Raw genomic sequence first — 19,884 nt, 5'->3', positions numbered from 1 at the left:
GCATGATGGGGTTATCCCGATCAGATACCTGAACCACCTCAACTGGCTCTTATCGATGCAGAGGCCAGCAGCGCGATTGGTGAGCACAGTCAAGGTGAGGAATGCAGACTGACCGGTAAACACTCAGCTGATCTCATGTTCACTGTCTCCCTCGCTCACCACTTGTCCAGAACATGTAGATCTTACACCAGTCGATCCATATTGTGGCAGAAGTCTTCAGATACCATGAACCAATGTCGACATTTCTGTTATTGCAGGCCCCTGCCTGCAGAGCCGCAGCACAATTCCAAGAAGTTTATTCCATGCACCCATGAGAGAGATAAATGTCAGAGGTCACTATTGTGAATAAAACATCAACATTTTTGTCTTGTTGACACATGTTACGACTGTTAAGTAATATGAACTGATTGTAACTGCAAGAGTGCCCCAAACCCTTTTTTTTTTCTCTCAGCTACTTTCCTTTGTCTGAAGTCTGCCAGTAAAGGCACCTTTGCCTGTAGTCACACCACGTTGCGCCATGGTGTACGGATGCCGAGGCGCTTTGACTCATGAGCAAAACGAATATGGGAATTTATTCCTTTTCCTGAAATACAACCTCTTTTACTGTCAGGAGTGTGTGTGGCCAGTCCAGTGGGTGGATGAAATGATGACTTGTCGCTGTTTGGGATTCAGTTAAAATTCTGCTCTTTTGTAACCATAAAATTGAGGAAAACAAACCTTTAAAGAATATGGGTGAGCAAAATTGATTCTTGGAGGCTAGAGACATGCAGTATGACATAGACTATATTAAAAGAGTTCCCCATGCTCCGCCTCTGCAACTTTTTAGCTGCAGTCATTCAGGCTGTCTGCTCACTGACACACCAGGTATGACCACAGAAACAAGGGAGGCTCTTCACCATTCACCTCAGTGTCTCAGTCCAGCCTGGAAAGGAGGATTTCAAGAGGAGGAAAGAGGAACATTGCAGCAGCTGTCAAATCTGAAAAGTGGGATTGAAGAAGTCTGTCCAAGCCTTGCTGAAAATGATCCTCTGGGCTGCCTTGCTCATGGCTCACTCTTGCTGGGCTCTGGATGGGGCTGCAGCAGGGAGCACGGGACTGGAGAGGATTGAAAAATGCAGCACACAGTGCTCACAGGTAAATATTGATCCTCCTGAAACTGCATTGTCACTGTGCAGCCAAGTATAGCAGTGTTCTATTATTAGCTCCTTCTTTTCTGCCAAAGTTGTTGCGGTTACTGCTGCTAATGCCACAGTAATGTTTCAGCTCTTCCAACTAACAAAGACTGTTGCCTGCAATTTACTGTATCATCGTAACCATCCATGGAAGTGTGTGCTGATTCTTCTGGATGTCACTCAAATTTTCAGAATACTTAATTTCTCCAAGGATGAATAATCATAATAGTAATAACAATTACTATTATTATCATCATAAAAGTGGGGGTATCTTCAAAGTTCATCAAGTGCAAGTCCCTCTATTTATTGTGGATATTATTATTATTACCCTGCTGTAAATGTAGTTCCTGACATCCATTGAGTCAGTTTAACATCTCTTGAAGTTCACATCCTGCAACGCATCTTCCTCCAAGAGCTTAGTCAGGAGGTATCAGTACTTAATCATTTACTTCTGCCAAAAGAGGAAGTAACGGCAGATCCCACTGAGTGGGAGAGGGAACACTGCAGATAATCTTTTCTGTTACCTTAAATGACTTTTATACACTTAATTTTTCACCTTAATGGTTTGGGTTTTTTTTTTGGTTCTTCTTTTGGGTTTCCAAGTTTTTAGGAGTATATGTGCACAAAATCAGACATGGGTGTGTTGTGGTGTAGCAGATAATAATGTGCTAAAATACATCAGAAATGCCTTCCAGGCATCCTTCATTCATTTCTCTTGGCAGTTATCTGTGTTGATTATCAGAACCCCTTCATAGCAATGAGATAATGTGATTTTACAAGTTGATCCTGGGTTTTCAGCATCCTAAAATCCAGAAGCAACAAGCACTAAATAATTACCCTGTGTGAGTACTGGTAATTGTCTTTTAGTGGAATAATAATTTTTGCGCTTTGTGTTGTGGATGATTGTTTATGAAGATGGATTTGAATTGTTCCTGTGAGGTGTGGCTTGGCAAATCCCATCGACCGTGAAAAATATCGCAAGATTTGCAAATGTGCAAAATGTCAGTCACTCCACACGCTTGCTTGTAAGAGTGTTTCAACTGTGTAGTTTAGCCGTGACACGTGAGTGCCTGTCTGAAAATATATTTTCTCATCATAACATTGCAAAGCCACTCTGTACTTTGAGCCAAGAGAAACGCAGGCTGGGCGTTCACTTGTATAAGCAATGAGGATGTAGAAGACTCACAATTAGCAGGGAATTCCCATTTTCTGTGACCTTTGTTCTCCTTCTCAGGGATTACTATAGTTGTGGAACTCCTTTTGAAAATATTCACCAACAAAACAACTTTATTTGACTGTCGCTTCTTCTCTCTCCTTGCAGAAACTTCGCTGCAAGTCAAAGCCGGACCGTAAGTGCAGATGTTATCTGCAGCCCTTCATGCACATGAAACATGTTTCTGCACATGAACTGTCTACACATGCTGCAGCCAATGTCTTTTTTTATTTTTGTTCCTGACAGTTTGAGGTTATGCTGTGAAGTAAAATTGTAGTTATTGTTATTGCAATGTGGTTATTATTCCAAAGCTATGTCATAGTATTTGTTTTTTCTTCTTCTGTTCTCCGTCCTTTCGTAGACTTGTTTCGTCCTCCGTGTCAGAACCTGCCAGAGGCACTCAACACCTCCTCCAGTCTCCACAACATCAGCCTCTCCACGGTCATGAGATGTGAGGGGAGACAGAAGTGCTCGCTACACCTGCAGATCAAAACAGTTTTGCAACTCTCCGGTATGTCCGAACTGCACGCAACGTTGACCTGAGGCGCACAAGGTCAGGAAATCAGCAGATTTCTAACTTCTTGCATCGAGAGGAGTGAAATGACTCCCAGAGGAGTCGGCACAGGTTTATCTGGAGTCTATTGCTGGAAACTTTGAGCATTCTAATTTGGCACAAGCTGTTCAGAAAGCAGAAACTCACAGAAACTCCATAGTTGCCTAATTTTAAGATGGTAACTCGTAGTGGCCACTGACTTCATCCGGGAAACACTTGGTTGTTGCTCAGTTTCATTTTCTAAGCAGCACCGTTGAAGCTGCTTTGATCACTTGGAAGTGACTCTCTGGAGCTGTCAGTAATTATATTTAACACTCTGACTGATTTCTTCTGAAACTGCAGTGACTTGTTCCCTTTGCTTACAAGTTAAGCCAAGTCTTAGGTGTGGTGGAGTTGGAATAAAACAATAAGAAGGCGTTGACAGAATGTGAAAAATAATATCTGGGAAAAATCTGATACCTGATAGTGGGAATAAATTAAAATCAATAGCATATTCTGCGTACTGTCAGCCTTCTGCAAAAACGGTGACTAAATATATTCAGGAGGAAGTTTCCAAATGCAACCAAATGGTTTAGAGGCTTCCATTGTTGGAGATGATTTCAGCTGAGGACACAGTCGTCAGACACTGCAGGGGAAGTCTTGTTTCCATATGACATTTCAAACTAAATGTGTTCGAAGGGTGAACTTCTTCTTTTGCATGGTCGATGTGTTGCTTCACATTTCATGTTCTATGCTCAGCAGATGAACCGAATAATTTAACAGATCATGCGGAAAATTTCAAAAAACCTCTATCACCATATTAGTGCTATATTGATATGACCTCTATGAAACCCTTTGTGCTGATTCGGACTGTAATAACTTAAAATATTAAACTGTTTTTTAATTTTTAATTTATTTATCTATTTTTTATTTTTATGTATGATACCTAAACCAAACGCTTGAATTGATTAATGACTGGACCAACGGTTTGTATTTGGTGACTGCGAACTCTGATCTGGACTCTTCTTTCAGAGTCCATCCACGGCGTTTCCATATGCACCACGTCTCCGGGCACGATCACGACGTGCCAAAGCGTCCGGTTCACAAAGGCGTCAAGAGAACGGATGAATGGACTGAAGGTGATTTTAACAGCTTCGCCTGCGTAATCCTTCAGTTGTTGACTTCTAATTCTGATCGTTTCTAATTGAAGTAGTAGTTGATGCTGGGATATGCCTGTGTTCCAGATAGACCGGGTTTTAAACAGCCATGTAGCAGTTTAGATAGATAATGCTGAAGCTTATAATTTGACAATAAAAGTTTCCAAATGGGAAATCCACTTTTCCCCTGCACCATGAACCTGCCTGTGACGGCGGTCACGTTTCTGCCCTCCCTGCTCCTGCAGGTGGAGGTTGTGAATGATTGCACTCCCGTGTATCCAAGCCAGCAAGTGCAAGTGACGGTGGAAACGGTGCCAAGCTACTGTGGCGTGACCTTGACCGACGTCTACCAAGCTCCAGGTGAAGAATACGATTTCCTCTGTTGTTCAAACACGCCTATAAACTCATGAGTTCGTCATGGATATAGGATTACTACTGTGGTCCCTGCAAGTTGCAGCTAGTTGAAGCTGATGGTAAATTATTCCTTTTCCAGTGTAGTAGTTGGGAAATATGTAACAGGAAGACACACGGAGGTTAGGTTACATGTGTCTTGGCTTTGTTTTTGAATGTTGTGTATTCTCTCTTCAGACTGCAGCGGTGAAGATCTGAGGAGGCACGTCCCTGAATGCATCAGTAAGTACACATTCACTCTGGGCCACGCATAAATCACATCTGATGTCGCACAAAAGCAGGTGGTTCCCAACCAAATACAGGCAAACCCATCATTATGACCTTTTATCTGAGAGTGTATGTCAATGAAACACTGGATCTTCCTCTCGTTGTTTGATGCGCTGCCAGCTGGTCGACTGTCTTACACCGTGAACCCGGAGAAGAAGGAGCTGAGTGTCAGTGTGTCAGAGATGCTGGACGGCCACAACTACCACCTTCGCTTGTGCCACAAGAACTTAATTTGCTTTGGGACTGGAGCCAATGCATTGGTCAGACTCTTTTTTTTCCCCTTTTCAGTACCACCAATCACATTGACTTTTGTTGAACACAAAAAAATAAATCACATATTTAAGAGACACTGTGACCATTGATCAATGATAGATTATGCAACACTTTTTCTTTTTGGCTTTTGGATGTCAGCATAAATAGAGCTGAATCAGTTGTACTTTGGTCACACACTTTTATGAAGTTGTCATTTAAATTCGTCTTTCTGTTCCAGATAAAGAAGGAGGAACCCATAAAAGCTGCCACTCTTCGATACTCCCAACCTCTTCCTTGCCTGTGTATCGAGGTAAAGCTTCTGCTCGAATGTCTTTTCTAAGCCTAAACAGAGCAGATCACTCACTCAATGTGAAATCACTCGCAGGGCTGGTCGACTGTTATGGACGCCCCGAGAGTCCAGGTCTGCCCATTCAGCGAGCGTGAGTCACTTTATTGGTTTCACACCAAGTATTTAACAGTTAACTTAGCTGGATGCTTTTCACTGGCAAACCGAATGTATCTGTTCAACGTGACAGTGACTTTATGTGCCCGCAGGCGTCGAGGAACTGTGGACTGGAATTACCTTTGATCCCTTAGAGGAGAATTTAATATGGAAGCCTGCCTGTCCAGTTACTGCTGTGGCTTCACTGTGCCAGAAAAGAGACGACCGTGTCTGTGTGGACCTGCCCGGTTCCCCCCAGAACGTCAGCAGAGAAAAGGTACAGATTCAGAAACAGGGACCCATTGCGAGCCGTCATTGCTCTTATGTTTAATATCCAAAAAATGTGAATCATGCTGTCTAAAAGAAGAAAAAGGAAATCAGTTCTCTATTTAACTGGTAACATGTGTGAGTCAACAGTGCACCATGCTTTTGCACATTGTAGGGAGAGCATGACTCATTGTGTTTCACCAACTCCTCAGAAATTCCATCGTACTTTAACCACAGTGTGAGTGAAGGGCAAATTATTCTGTCTGCGACTCAGCGATTGTACCTGACACACTGGAAAAACGCTGTGACGGGAGTAAGTCAGCATATCTGTTTTCATGAGTGCCCTCTCAGAGTGTTTGTTCCTTTTAGAAATGGGTCAAATCAGGTGCAGGTCCGTTGCACCGTTCGCTTCAATTAGTGTGTGAAGTTTCTTTTTCATTTTACAACAAGTCAAGCGTCGTGGTTCAAAGCCAGCTGGATACTCCCAAAACATCTTGATAAGATATCATCACTGCTGTCAAGGCCAGTTGTTTGAAATCGAAACACTCATTTAATGTGAAAGTACCCAGCGATGCGGAGACACTGTTTCGTCGATGAATAAAGTCGACCTGGAAACTGATCCAAGTTATTTCAGGAATTTCTACTACTGCCTTGCAAACTCTTGAAAAGTTGACACGCAGTTTGTTTGTTTTTGTCTTTTTTCAGATGGTATTTTCTGAAGTGGATCCACACCCTGATCTCTGTGTGAAGGTGAAGATCACTCTTTCCACTGTGCTGGATCGTTTCTCAACAGTTTTTTTTTTTTCTTCACGATGTGATGTTTGACTGATTTGTCTTCATTATCTGATGAAAGTCTCACCAGAATAATTCAGTTGACTGGCAGGCCAAATGACAAAACTGTGTTTCCAGGAAACTGTGAGACATTTCAGATAAAGATATAAAAAGTGATGTAAAAAAAAAAAAAAGGCTTATTTCAGTATTGCCGCTGCTGAAACTGACAACTTCCTGTCCTCCTCAGTTCACATCCGGCTCTCGGTCCTGGACCAGGTGCCCGTTTGCTGACAGACGACTTCAAGGTGCCACGCCCTCGCAAAAAAACCACGATAATCACATTACCGCAATCTTCATTATAGCAGCTGATTTACTTTATGGCGGACGTTTGGGAAACCAGCAGTTGATTGATTTATGTCATTAATGGAGCGTCTGTGGTCATTTTCAGCATGGGAGGTGGTCGTCATGGCAGCAGAGGGACAGCGCAAAGTGAACCTCTTGTCTCAGATCACGGCTACGTTTTCCGTGGGGCTGTGTGTGAAGCCTGCAGCGTCCCACGAGTGTCACGTGACTGAAACACACTCATTGCAAGTGGTAGGTAACACAAAAGTATTCGTTCCGTGATGTTCTCCCTTTTCGCCGGTCGTGGTTTTGAATTTGTTTTTCTGAAGAAGTTTACCATAACTCGATCTGTCACAACATGCTTGTTTCGCTTTAGAAATGTCAAGCTTTTGTGCTCTTGACTTCTGGGAAGCGAGCTGTTTTCTCCACGGTGTTGTCACTTTTCAGAATAATTCAGGATTTGCAGAGCTGTGAAGGTGATCACACCCCTAGAATTATGTTTTATTGTAATTGCAGTGCAGCTGTCAGCACATCTACCCCATGAAATGTGAGATGACATGTTTTGTGGTCTGTTTATTACAATATCCCTGCTGGGATTATTAGAGTGTGTTATAACGGTATTGCCTCTTCTGGTTTATACCCCACCAATTAAACTATCAATCACAGAAATCATGTTTATGTTTTCCTCTTGTCATTTTACCAGGAAAAACACAAAGCTGTTGATTTAAACCTGGGAGGGAAAATGTGCAATTTCTGTGTTCAGGTATGTTTTTGTTTCTTGACTTAAACTGTATATTCCCTCACATTAATATAAACAATAAACCCGAATTTTCCTGTGGCGCTGGCGCAGGTAAAGAGGCTGGATGTGAAGTTTGCTGCCACCACCACTGACTGTTTTGAGCAGTGCGGTAAGTCTGGAAAGAATTCCTGTTTCTCTTTTATGCTCGAATCCAGCCTTGCCTAATCGACGTCATCCGTCCTTTGTTTTAAATCAGCCATGACCAGAGGCATCCCATCTTCTTGAAATGGAAATAGTTTGAAGATCTTCTCTTCCAGATTGTCTCTTCAAACAGAAACAGAGCTTTTGTTTACAGTCATGCAAGTTGGAGCATGGTAATGACAAATGCATCTCTGGAGATGGCCTTAAGTGGCTTCCTGGCATCCACATGAAGGGATGCTTTCTTCTGGCTTCCTTGAACCCAGCCGAGATTTGTGTGCAGCGATAGATGAAACTGCGTAACCCCCACAGCTGACAAGGAAGTTGGAAAACCTCAGCGTTTGATTTGCTGTTTTCAGGATTTTCTTCAGGTTTTTTATGCATGCGGTGTCGTTTTTACATGGGAAAAAAGAAAGATAATAAGGATTTTACTTGCTGTCCATTGCTTAACAGATACTCGTCTTTCCACAGACGAGTCTCCTGATGTGAGGCCTGCCGTCGCCCGTCGCCCCGCCGGGAACCTGACCTGGGTTATTCCGGCTACTATTTGCCTCGCCGGCGTTATCGGCGTCACCCTGGTGCTTCACCTGCTGTTAACCGGTAGGCTGGACAGATCTCAGTTTTGCGCTCAAATACAAAAACTTAGCTAAAATCTTTTGACACCCTTCAAACTCACTCTTACGTCAGAACACATCATAAATTGGGTCACCCATGGAACTAGGAACAGGAGAGATTATCAATTACAAGCACTTTTGACTTTTGCATAAACACTTTCCTTCTTCCTGGAACCTGACTCGCTTCATTTCAGAGACTTTACTTCCTCCGTGTTTTGTTTTGTCTTTTGTATGAACTACGCAAACATGACATTTGAATGAGCGTCAGCAAAACGCGGTAATTATTAGTTCTGTCGCACATTTCCCCTCCGCTCTGTTTCAGTGCGTCAGAAGAGAAAACAAAAAGAGAATCGAGTTCGTTCCTCTCGAAAGAAAATAGGTGAGATGAGCAAACAAATCTGTTTACCTTGCAGGATCTGCATTTTAAAACTGAAACACACTTTAAACCTGCCTCATTTCTGCTTTTTTTTCAGACTGTGCTTTGGACTGTGTGGTCTCCGGATTGAAAACTCAACCGATTGTCCACGGAAAGGTTCTCCTTCCTGATTCAACACAAAGTGAAAACACTGAAAAAGCCAACTTAATATCCAACTGAGCAAAGATGGCTGGTTGATCCGAAAGCATTACAGAAAATGTTACAAGTCTGATGAGTTCTCTGCTGCAGTCAGTGATATACTGTTGCTATATGTTAAACGTGGATATACTTTCTTGTCGATGTATTTGTTTGTTGCTCATTAGTAACTGTTTTTTATGTATTTTGTACTTTGTGTTGTGTGAAATGTGACAGCACTGTTCATTTTTAATTTAAGCTCTCTCCTATGTCAACTGAACGCTCCTCCTTCCAAAATAAAATGAGTATTTTCAATAAAAAAGCTAGACGCGCGGCAACATTTCAGTCCAAAGTCCAAAGTTTCAGTCCATAAAGTGAACTTTTCATTTATGTTCTGCTGTTATGTTTTTGTTTTTTCATCCACATCCAGCCTCCCCTTCTCAGGAAACAGGGCTACTTTGTTTTCCTTTATTTAAGCGCAGCAGTTTCCCCGGATGCGATTTTTCACCGGCGTTGCCGCGGACCTTTGTTTGCACACTTGTTCAGGCAGGCCACTTCTATTTCTACTGTTTCGCGCCCGTCATTTTACACTCAGTCTGCATCAGTTTTCACCACAAGGCCGTCCATGCCGTCCAAAATTCTGCTCTGGTTTCAAATGAAGACAAAAACCTCGCTTATTCTATTCGGATTTAACATTCGAATTGGGAAAATAATGAATATCTCTAAAAGTGGAGTGGCAATCAATCGAGCTTGAACCTGAGCTGAAGTAAAATCAGCTGGAATATCTGGCTCATTCTTCAAGTGGAGAAATGATTCATGGTGGTATAGTGGACGGAGCTCTCACCTCACAGGGAGACGACCCCCGGTTCTTCCTCAGTGAACACAAACGTCAAAGTACTGCAGACACAGCATGTTGTTTTCACTGGCACCTTCAGTCCTGGTAAAAGTTTAGACACGGCTGTTCCTTCAAGGGGTTTTTCTGTCTTTTTGTTCGATCAGTATTTATCGCAGGCACCCGTCACGTCTCCGTGCTCAAGCACATCTTGATCAAATGACTAAATTAGTACCAGGCTTATGCAGAGCTTCACAAAGAACTACTGGGGAATGATTAACGGCCTGCACGTGTCCCCAGGTTTTCAGCTGGGAGGGACGAGTGGAGAGCAGAAGACAGCGCAAACATTATTTTAAACCTCAAGCCTTCAGATGGATGATGGAGGAATTCTTTTTGCTTTTATTATTATTATTATTATATCTACTCACCTCATAAATGATCCGACGTTCAAACGGAGACGTTTCTGAACCTTTTCCTGATTTAATCAAAGCAACAAAGGAAATTCCAACCACCGTGTGTTTGTGCGACTCAACATGGAGGAATTGTCTTCAGGTGTGACTGTGAGCGCGCGTGACTCTTTCCTTCTCTGTTCGCCCTGTGATTGATTACCAACAGTCAAGTCATGCTGGCTTGGAAATCAGGCTCACGTCCTGAAATGACACAAAGCCCCACTTTCCTCTTCCTGTCAGTCTCTCCCCCTCTTCTTTATCTTCCCCTTTACAGGAACGATATCTCATTGGTTTTACATAAACAAATGATCAAAGCAGGACGTTCTCCATGCAGACACGTCTGAATTAAGGCCAGGTACACAAGCCGTTCTGTTTCTGGGCCGCCAGCACAAGGAAATTTGTTCCAGTAACGTTTGAAGTGGGACAGTGTGTGGATCCAGCGGCATCAGAAAACACTTCCTGGTTAGATTGTCTATTAAGTCCACAGCCGACAAACATGTAAAAGATCCTGTAAGTAAAAAGAGATAAGGAACATGTCGACCTCTACTTTTTGATAAATGACACGCCGCATATATATGAGCCTGGTGTAAAAAAAAAAGAAAAAAAAGTTTTAGTTGTAAAACTTTGTGAAATGTGTTTGGGAAACACTTTAGTGTGTGTAACCAAGATCTTTATCACTTGATTGCTAAACATAGTGCTGTCATGCTGGGAGAGCAATCACATGTATAGACTGTAAAATAATCAAGAGATAAAGACTGGAAAGACTGCTTCATTCATGGTGAAAAAGAAAACAGAAAAACTTATCAGAGATCCTTTTTTTTCCTTTACCAAACTCATAAAAATAAAACATAAAAAAAACAAAAACAAAACAGGCCGTCTTCTGTGATACAGCACAATGCAGGTGGTTTTACTGGGAAATGTGCGCCTGCAGTCTCAGATAACAGAAGTGCTTCTGTATTGAATGAAGTTCTGAATCATTCTTATTCAATAAACTCAACAGGAAACAGACTCTGCCGAGACAGCTCAGCGGCACGAGCGCTAAGAGAAAGTGATTCTTCGTTAGCTTTCTATGCTGCAAAACATTATGTTAGCACATTTTTGACTATTTTTGACTTTTTTTTTTTTTTTTTTTTTAATTTTTCATTCTGCAATAACTCGAAAAACCCATCAGCTTCTAGAATTTATTTGGACAGATTTTAGAAATAAAATCAATGTAAACATTCCAAATAAGAGATATATACTGAACAGTAAAAATATAACAATGAACTTTTTTCAATTTTAATTTAATAATTTATTAAGTCTTCACCACACTGTAAATTCTAACAAGTTAAGTTTACTCACACGAATTTAGGAAACCGATTACCTTGGGAAAATTAAGTAAATGAACTTAACTGTCTCAAGTAGAGTGAAATTATATATGAGTGAGCTTCTTCTTTTAAAGTTGTGAGCACTGAAAGCATCTGCATAATGTTAACTTCCAACCAAGTTTTTTTAACTAAAATTCCTTGAGTCAAATTAACATATTCCACCAAACAAATTGTCACACCGTCCGGGGATCAAACCCATGACCTTTTTGGCTGTAAGGCAAGAGCACTAACTGCTCAGCCACCTGTGAAGATGTTAAAGGGGCTGTATCATCCTTTTTTAGCTAGTCAAAACCCTAGAAATGGCACTAACATGGTAATAGTTTATTTTTGGCGCAAAAGAAAAGTCATTTTGTGTGAAATAAAAGATTTTCTGGGGCTAATTCTGAAACCAGGAAGAGAAAACGCTCTGTTTCACTGAAAATCCCGCCTCTCCCCCTGTGGACTTTGACTGACAGCTGCTTAAACCAATCAGCGCTTCAAAACAAATACGCTAGCTAGCTTTAGCTCTTTAGCGCTAGCTTCTCTACACGCAAAGACACGCAAAAACACGTGTGAGAAACTCACCAGGCGCAGACCCTTCAGGGTCTTGCTCTTGCTTGACTGTTGCTTTCAGACGATGGTCAAAGTTTATCTCCGTAATCGGAGTTAGAAAAAAGCGGCAACGCTGATTGCCGAGGGCCTGCGGGAGGGGGGCTCAGGGGAGCCATCGTCACCGTGTGACGTCAACATGGGAAACAGTGCGTTTTCACGGGTGCGGGAGGGGCTGCCTCTCTGAGCAGCACAAACACGAGGAAAGCTCAAACACACAGGCACGAAGGAAAAAAATGCTTTGGAGATGTTTTTGGTGAGTACATAACTATATAACAAGGTTAAAACATATAAAAAGTGAATTTTGCATGATACAGCCCCTTTAATGCCTCGTTCTTCTTCGTTGGTAAACGCGCGCCAAGCAGAAATGGTCACAAACTGTGCCACACACTCAGAAGAGTCAAGTAAATATCACTGAGTGGAACAAGTAAGCATGGTAAAAGTACAGAGAACTTGGTGAAACAAAGTAAACTTGAAAAACTAGCATGAATTAAGTTGAATATACTACTTACACCTGAGTTATGTCATTGTTTGCATTTACAGTGCAACAGAAAGAAGACCAACAAGAGGGAGAAAAAAAACAAACAAAACATTAGCATTGTGCTAGTTAATCTGAGTTAGCTGTTGTTAACAGTTTTAATGTCAACACTCAGAAAATCTCATCTGTTGGAACCTGTTGTGTAAAATTTCATGCAATCATGCGCAATTGTGTAACTATTGTATTACCAAGATGAAGGAAACTTTGGAAGGTACAGTTTGTGCAGTTCTCAGATATGGAAAATAGTCATGGGTGAATTCAAAAGAAACCACATCTACAAAAACACCGTGATGAAAGTGAGATTAGGTCCATCTGCCCCCATGTTTACCCAGCCTGAAACACATTTTTTGATAACATAATTCTTCTCTTGAGTCAGAGGCTTGGAACATGACCTGCTGCACATCAGTGAGCTGATAAAAATGATACAACCGTCAGCCAGTTTAAGATAAACACCCCTCATGATATTTAGAATTGTAGGTCCACTTCTTTTTAACCTTTACGTGGTTCCTCTTGTGGACGTCATCAGGAGACAACAGCATCCGTTTACGCTGATGGTCGCCGTGTCTCCTGATGTCTCGGGACCAATAGGAACCCTTTTTAACTGTTTTTCAGACTTCAAGGCATGGATGGCAGTGAATTTCCTGCAGCTCACCCAGGACAAAACTGAGGTTTGAGTTATCGGTGCCGAAGGCCAGAGAGAGAAACTTTTACCAAAGCTACCAGATTTTAATCCAGCGCAATTGGTTAAAAAACTGGGCGTGATTTTCAACTATGAGCTGAATTTTATTCCACATATTAAAAATACAACTAAGAATGGTTTTAATCATCTTAAGAACATCGCCAGAGTTTGCCTGTTTCTCTCTCAGGCCAGCACAGAGGTTCTAATGCAGGTTTTTATCTCCTGTCTGTTAGATTACTGTAATGCCTTGCCCTCTGGTTTTCAGTGGGAGGGACAGGATTTCTTTCTTTCTTTTTTTTCTTCTTTTTTTATGTTTTAAATGCTGTAAAACACTTTGTGTTGTATAACTGCGAAGTTTGATCTCATTTAATTCCAGGTAATTTCTAACTAACGTTGTCTGAAACCTCAATACATGGTGAGCACTGCCCCCTTCAGGCTGGGAATTTTTTTCTTTTCCTGATAGAAGGATAGAAAAAGAATAAATTGAGCAATATAAATGACATAAAAACACAGGATCATAATCAGCAACAGAGCAGCAATGCTGATGCAGACACCTGTCAATGAAACTAATAATGAAATGCATTTTGCGGCTTTTTTTTAACAGGAGTTCTCACATCGAGTCGATGCAACAGATCCATAGCACTAGTTTGTACGTTAGGTAACTTTCCTGCTGTCACTAGGAAGTAAATCTGGTTCTAACACACCAAAAATCAAGATTTCTATTAAAATAAATCACATTAAATGAAATAAAATTGAAAAGCTATCCCTATATTGCAGGTAAAATGGACCAAAGGAAGTGTCAATACCTTTAATTTGTATAATGCCATTAAAACTACACTAAAACTACAACCGTCATTTGTATCAAAACATCCACCTGCTGTACTTTCAGTTGTCATCGTTTGCATGCAGGTTATACAAATGGCCACAAGGTGGCAGTGTTTACCATGATTTAACTCCATCAGAAAGAAAGGGTTTTAATAAGCCATGCATGGGTTTCTGTTGGTGGTGCAAATTACTGTAAAATATTACAGTCACACTAATGAAAGGAAATTACAGAGAAAATTAGGACAGTTTAATGAAAGGAACCAAAGCAATTACAGAGCAGAGAGCGACCAGTGTGGCTGAGGGGCTTCAAATTTCTGCCAATTACGAGAAACGGAGCTGCCACGGGAGCGAACACGATCAAAGGATTAAATCTTAACACAACCTCAATCAAATGAAGGCAGGTTTCGCACCCGAAACTCTCTGAGCGAATGCAGTCACAACACGGCTGGAGGTGAAATTCAATTGAGTGTTGGATTGGCTGTTTGATTTCCTGCTTCATCAATTCACTGATCAGAGGGAGAGACTTGTGATGCACCGTGTTTGAACTGTGCATAGAGAAAAGATGGAACCTGAAAGCATTTCTCTTGATGTGGTAAGACGATGACTGTGGGTCCCAACCTGTCCATGCCCTCTAAGAAAGGCTGCAGACTCGATCTCTGATCTCTGATTTTCCAAAACATCCCAGTGAAGCCAACCTCTGGCGGACATGCCCACACTCTGACAGAGCCACAACGGCAGCAGCCTGAACCGGAGTTGGCTTTCAGTTCCTGGTGAAAAAATGTTGGGCGTGTCAATTTGTATCACACAGACATTTTTCTTACTTGAATCTGTGTTACTTTCAAGTCTATTTTTGGATTATCTTGCTTCTGCAAAGTTTCACAGAGAGGCCTCTGCTCGCTCTTGTTTCTGCTTGAAGTTTTAGATCTCTGAATCCATTTCTGTTGTACTGGAATTATCTGAAAATGATGTCATGCTGTCTAAGCTCAGCTATCCGCAGGGATAAAAGAAAGAAAGAAAAAAAAAAAGCAAGGTACGATGCCAGCAGTCAATCCTGATGAAACTTTCCTAAAAACAAAGTCGCCGCCAAGGAATTTTGAGATTTTTCGGCCTGGCGTTGGCACGCAAGATAAGGGCGAAAACCTTCGGAGTAAGAATTTGCTTTGTTTCTGTCTTTCTCTTTCTATCTCTGTCGACCCATCGCTGCCTCTAAGCCTGTGTGGTGAAAGAATGACAAACATGGAGACCAGAGACAACAGACAGGGATGAGCTAATCCTTGTTGTGTAGAATTCCAGACATTCCGATGGGGTGTTGTTCCCCGGACCGGACTAATCGGTGAGAGCCGACGCAGCGCTCGCACCGGGGATTTTTTTTTTTTTTTTTTTTTTTTTTTTTGCGCTGCGCAAACAAACACGGGCCTTTCAGAACCCCACGGTGTGGAAATTTGATGTCAAACAGGGCGAGCTCGCACCCTCAGGTATGCACGGAAAGACACATATCCGGCAGCGTGTGTGCACACAGAGAGAGAGGGAGCCGGGGAAGTGGAGCAAAGTTGAAAGGTTCAAGGGTGAATAAACGGGGGGACAGGTAAGAGTTCTCTCCTCCGATGAGATCCACACGATCCCATTTGAACTTGACTGATGATAAGTTGAAAGGACAAGAAGGCACAGGCTGATCGGGCGAGGAGAGAGGCGGGAGGGCCTTCGAAGAAAAGTACAGTGCGTGTCGGTGAGTCCTGCTGATGAGAATAGGAAAAGCCTCTCCCGCACACAGAGGCCTCTTTGTTGCTTTGTGAGTCATTCTAGAAAGGGCACAGCTGTAAACAGTCGAGATCAGTCCATTAGGCCCTGAGGTGCCGAAGCCGAAGCGTTGACTGTGTATCCGGAAAGAAAACGGCAAGCTTGAGTCATCAATAAACACAACAGTCAGATGAGTGTGCGAGTGTGTAAATGTGTGTGTGTGTGTGTGTGTGTGTGGTGGGGAGGATAATAGGAGTCAGAGAGAGGAGGAGAGCGGGGTTTAAGGGGGATAATGGCGCGGAGTAGCACGGGCCGATGATCTCATGCCTCGCCCAGCTGGCAAACAAGGCCTTTTCCATGGGCTCGCATCTCTCGGTCGCCCCTCCGCCGTCTCGCCAAATCCCTCTTTTTCTGCTTCACACCACCTCTCATCGTCTGTCCCTCTCCTTTTCTCTTCTCGCTCCGTCTCTGCTCAGTGTTGCTACTGGAGAGAAATATTTTCCTGCCGATGGCGGTGATTTTTTCCGTCCTTCCCCTCTCTGCTAATTCCTTGATTCAAAGTGAGTGAATAAGCATGCGCCCCCCCCCCCCAGAACACAAGGATACCACACATAATTACACCTAACCTCAACATTTACCCCCTGCTTTTTAATTAGCGGCGAACCTCGCTCCCTTTCGACGGGGATTTTCAAGCGTCAAATCAACAGGGATTACGCCGTAAATGCCAGGTCACAGCAATAAAAATGCCACAAATAGCCAAGCGAGGCCCCGGGCGGGCGACCTTGTTGGAGTCGCCAGCCTTTGTCAGCTTTGTTGACCTCTGACCTGTCACGACCCAGGCACACGCCGAGCCTGCTCCCGCCTCCCGCCCCACCCATCCTTTCGGGCTGTGTTTGTTGCCACATTAAAGTCACGGGACGACACGCCAGCGATCAATCCTCCACCATCCCCCGACGCAAACCCGGAGGGTCATCTGCTGGAAGGCAACCTGTGACCCTTGACATTTCGGTAGCTGGGGGTCAGGCCACGTGCCGGTCCTCCAGCTGTGGCGGGTCAACACTCCTGTGTGAGACACCGGCAGGAGGACCGGCGGAGGACAAAAGGCAACAAAAGTAACGGCAAAGGCAGCAGCGGGGCTCGATGGGCGCACTCAGCAACAGCTTTGTTCCAGAAAGCGAGGCTATCATGTGAGGTCGCAACTCAGGGTTTTCCACCAGCTTCATATGTTCTTACGATGGATGAATGAATGACAGCGTCATTAATTTCCTCCACATTTCCAAATATGTTACACTATTGCTTTCATCATATGAAGAAATCCCTTCATTGACAATATAATGAGACGCTTTTCAGTGACAGATGTCCAAATCCTTTGGCTCAAATTGCCTCCAGATATTTCACACAAATTCACTATTTGATTATTATCTCCTTCCTGTTTACTCTCTGATATACAACAATAAAACAGGTGTATGATTCAACATGACTGAAGCATGTTGCGTGAGCGTTTCGCGCGCGTGTGTGTGTGTGTGTGTGTGTGTGTGCCAGCCGTGCGCCACTTTGATCTGCTTGAGATGTCTTTGTTAGAGTGAAAACCCCGGTTGAATCGCAGCCCCTCCAGTCTTCACTGGGAAAGTTGTAATTGGCTGAGAAAGAAAAGAAGAAGGAGAAAAAAAAAAAAAAGATAAAACAAAGCCTCACACGGAAATGAAATACAGAAGCTGTTGTCTGTATCTGTTTTCTGCAGGGTGTGTTTGGTGTGTGTGTTTACTGGCCCCCCACTGTGTGCTAAGCAGAGAGGGTGGGGGTGGGGTAAGAGGCCCGTGGGTGGATGAGTGCCAGGCCTTTCCTGCAGTTCTATAAGCTCCCCACTTGTCGGGCTTTGCTTGATAATCAGCGATGTGTGTGTGTGCGTGTGTGCTTGCTCTTGGCAGAAGGACTGGCATGGCTTCAGAGGGATCTGCCAGCCCCCCGTGCACAATGGCATTTGTCGGTACAGGCCCACTGCACCCGACCGCAGTCGTACCCTTCGCAAGATACCAGGATCCCATCAAAGGAAGACAAGAGCGGCCGGGACGAGGGGGCGACGGCGGCTAACGCGGGGTGAAACCGGCTCAAGAGGAAGGGAGGAAGAAGAGAAAGTGGTAATTACAGAGGGAGGAAAATGTGAGGCGCGTTTGAGAAATGAAAAAAATAACTGTGGGAAAAGAAAAATCTGACTTTAAAAGCGAGAAAAAGAAAAAAAAAAAAAAGAGAGAGAGGCTCGCTCACACACTGTGTCAGACAGTCCCAAAACACACACCATCCGCCATACATCACAGCACATGGAGGAATTCAGCACTCATATTCACATATGGCTCAGATACTGGCCAGCTATGCATGGCCGCTTCTTTACCCTCACACTGATATGCTGCTACTCCTCCGGCGCGAGGCAACGCTAAACCCGAGCGAAACCTCCATACGGATCCTCTTTCTCATGCTTATCACATAATATGGACACACACTGCAACTATTTATTCAATGAAAAGCACTGATTCAGAAGGGAATCAGGCTTGAGCTTCGTCAAAGATGCTCAGAATTACAATTCAGCTGATGAGAAACAAGAAAATGAAGCGTCAGAGGTCAGTGAGATCATCCAGGAAAGAATCTGTATCTTTACATATATATAGAATGTCTGATTGTAATTGTGCTTTATATTTCCTAGCTTTGAGTTTTGGTTTAAATTGGACCCATGACAGCAGTAATCAATGACTGTCAAAGTTTGCACATCTGCATTTGAACCCTGAGAATACGTTTAAGCGTTGCCTATCTATTGTTTTCCCCGCAAAGTATTTCTTGCAGGAAAAACAAGCGAGTGACTCAGCTTGGTCAGCGTCCAACATTCCTGTTCTTACAGTATATGTGGACGTACAATACGGCCCTGGCAGAGCGCCCTGGCAGCCGCTGAGCACGACAGTTACAATGCAGCAGCGATGGAAAGGCCGATGAACTCATTGGCCTTTACATAGGAGCTGATTAAAAAAAGAAAAGGAGAAAGAATCGCAGCATTGTTTCGCTTGAGGGATGCACACTGTATACCTCCATAGCAATGTCTTTCATCATCACAGCATATCCATATGGATGGCCTATATTCCAGCCTGTGTCCTCCACACATCGCGCCCCTGTGGGAATTCAATTCCTCTGCAATAATAACAGTTGCATCCCCCCTCATTCACACGCCACACCAGCCTCCACAAGCCGTTATTATTGTTGTCACCTCAGGGGCCAGATTTGTCCCTTTTGGTCCTCAGACCTTTCTGAAGCGGCACGTCCTCTGGGAACACACACACTCACACACACACACACACACAGCTACAACTCCTACAATTCATCGTGATGTATGTATCTGTGAGTCCCGTGATGTTTCTACACGCGTGCTGAACATTTCTCTGGACTCCGGTCTTGAAGGCTGCGTGTGTTTTCCAGCTGGCGGCCGCGGTGAGCCTAAGCAAACCTGAGTTGGGAGAGTGGGAGTCCTCTCTGCGCACTTTGTGATGTCCCTCTGGGGAGACGCTCTCAGCGTGGACATCGGAGTGGCTCTGAAGGTGAATGCCCTGTAATTATACTACAATACCCAGGGGGCACGGTGCGAGCCCATTAATGCCACAGCTCTGATGGACTGTCGGTAATTGTCATTTTGGGAGGAGGGGCAGCCAAAGGTCATTCACAAACACCTTCAGCTTAGAGATGCTGAGGCGGCATTTTCACAGAGGCGCTGCAGACGTTCCACTTCAGGTGCGCCTTGCATTTGGCTTTTTTATTTTGATGCTGCCATCTTTGTATCCAGAAACGGTCTACTTTCCCTCAAACTTTTAAAAAGACGGTGTACAATTTTAAAAAATTTGAAAGTATATTTCATTCACATCAAAGTTTTATCCCTTTGAAAACTTCAATAATTGTTATGGAGCT

At 43.3% G+C, this 19,884-nt stretch overlaps 1 protein-coding gene across 2 annotated transcripts; it reads left to right on the top strand.

The window, feature by feature from the left end:
* The first annotated feature begins 596 nt into the window (after positions 1-596).
* Positions 597-9,272, top strand: il17rel (interleukin 17 receptor E-like). 2 transcript variants are annotated; one of them, XM_030113990.1, is made up of 18 exons: positions 597-1,134; positions 2,494-2,521; positions 2,747-2,896; positions 3,950-4,056; positions 4,320-4,434; positions 4,663-4,707; positions 4,873-5,012; positions 5,243-5,314; positions 5,390-5,444; positions 5,560-5,723; positions 6,419-6,463; positions 6,732-6,789; positions 6,933-7,078; positions 7,530-7,589; positions 7,677-7,734; positions 8,217-8,363; positions 8,700-8,756; positions 8,851-9,272. In XM_030113990.1, exons 1-18 carry the CDS (start codon positions 1,021-1,023, stop codon positions 8,970-8,972), a joined length of 1,683 nt encoding a protein of 560 aa, XP_029969850.1. In that variant the 5' UTR covers positions 597-1,020; the 3' UTR covers positions 8,973-9,272. The 2 variants fall into 2 exon arrangements, with proteins under 2 accessions (XP_029969850.1, XP_029969851.1); XM_030113991.1 differs by having other exon boundaries at positions 608-1,134; positions 8,235-8,363.
* The last annotated feature ends 10,612 nt before the right edge of the window (positions 9,273-19,884 follow it).

Source organism: Salarias fasciatus, chromosome 17 (assembly GCF_902148845.1).
Source record: "Salarias fasciatus chromosome 17, fSalaFa1.1, whole genome shotgun sequence".
NCBI lineage: Eukaryota > Metazoa > Chordata > Actinopteri > Blenniiformes > Blenniidae > Salarias > Salarias fasciatus.
Note: the sequence above shows the minus strand (reverse complement) of the source record. Positions and strands in the feature narration are given on the sequence as shown.

Coding starts and splice junctions, on each gene's coding strand:
- il17rel (XM_030113990.1), top strand. CDS start 1,021: ATGATCCTCTGGGCTGCCTTGCTCATGGCTCACTCTTGCTGGGCTCTG. Junction 2,522..2,746: donor CTGCAAGTCAAAGCCGGACC/GTAAGTGCAGAT, acceptor GTCCTTTCGTAG/ACTTGTTTCGTCCTCCGTGT. Junction 7,735..8,216: donor TGACTGTTTTGAGCAGTGCG/GTAAGTCTGGAA, acceptor ATTGCTTAACAG/ATACTCGTCTTTCCACAGAC.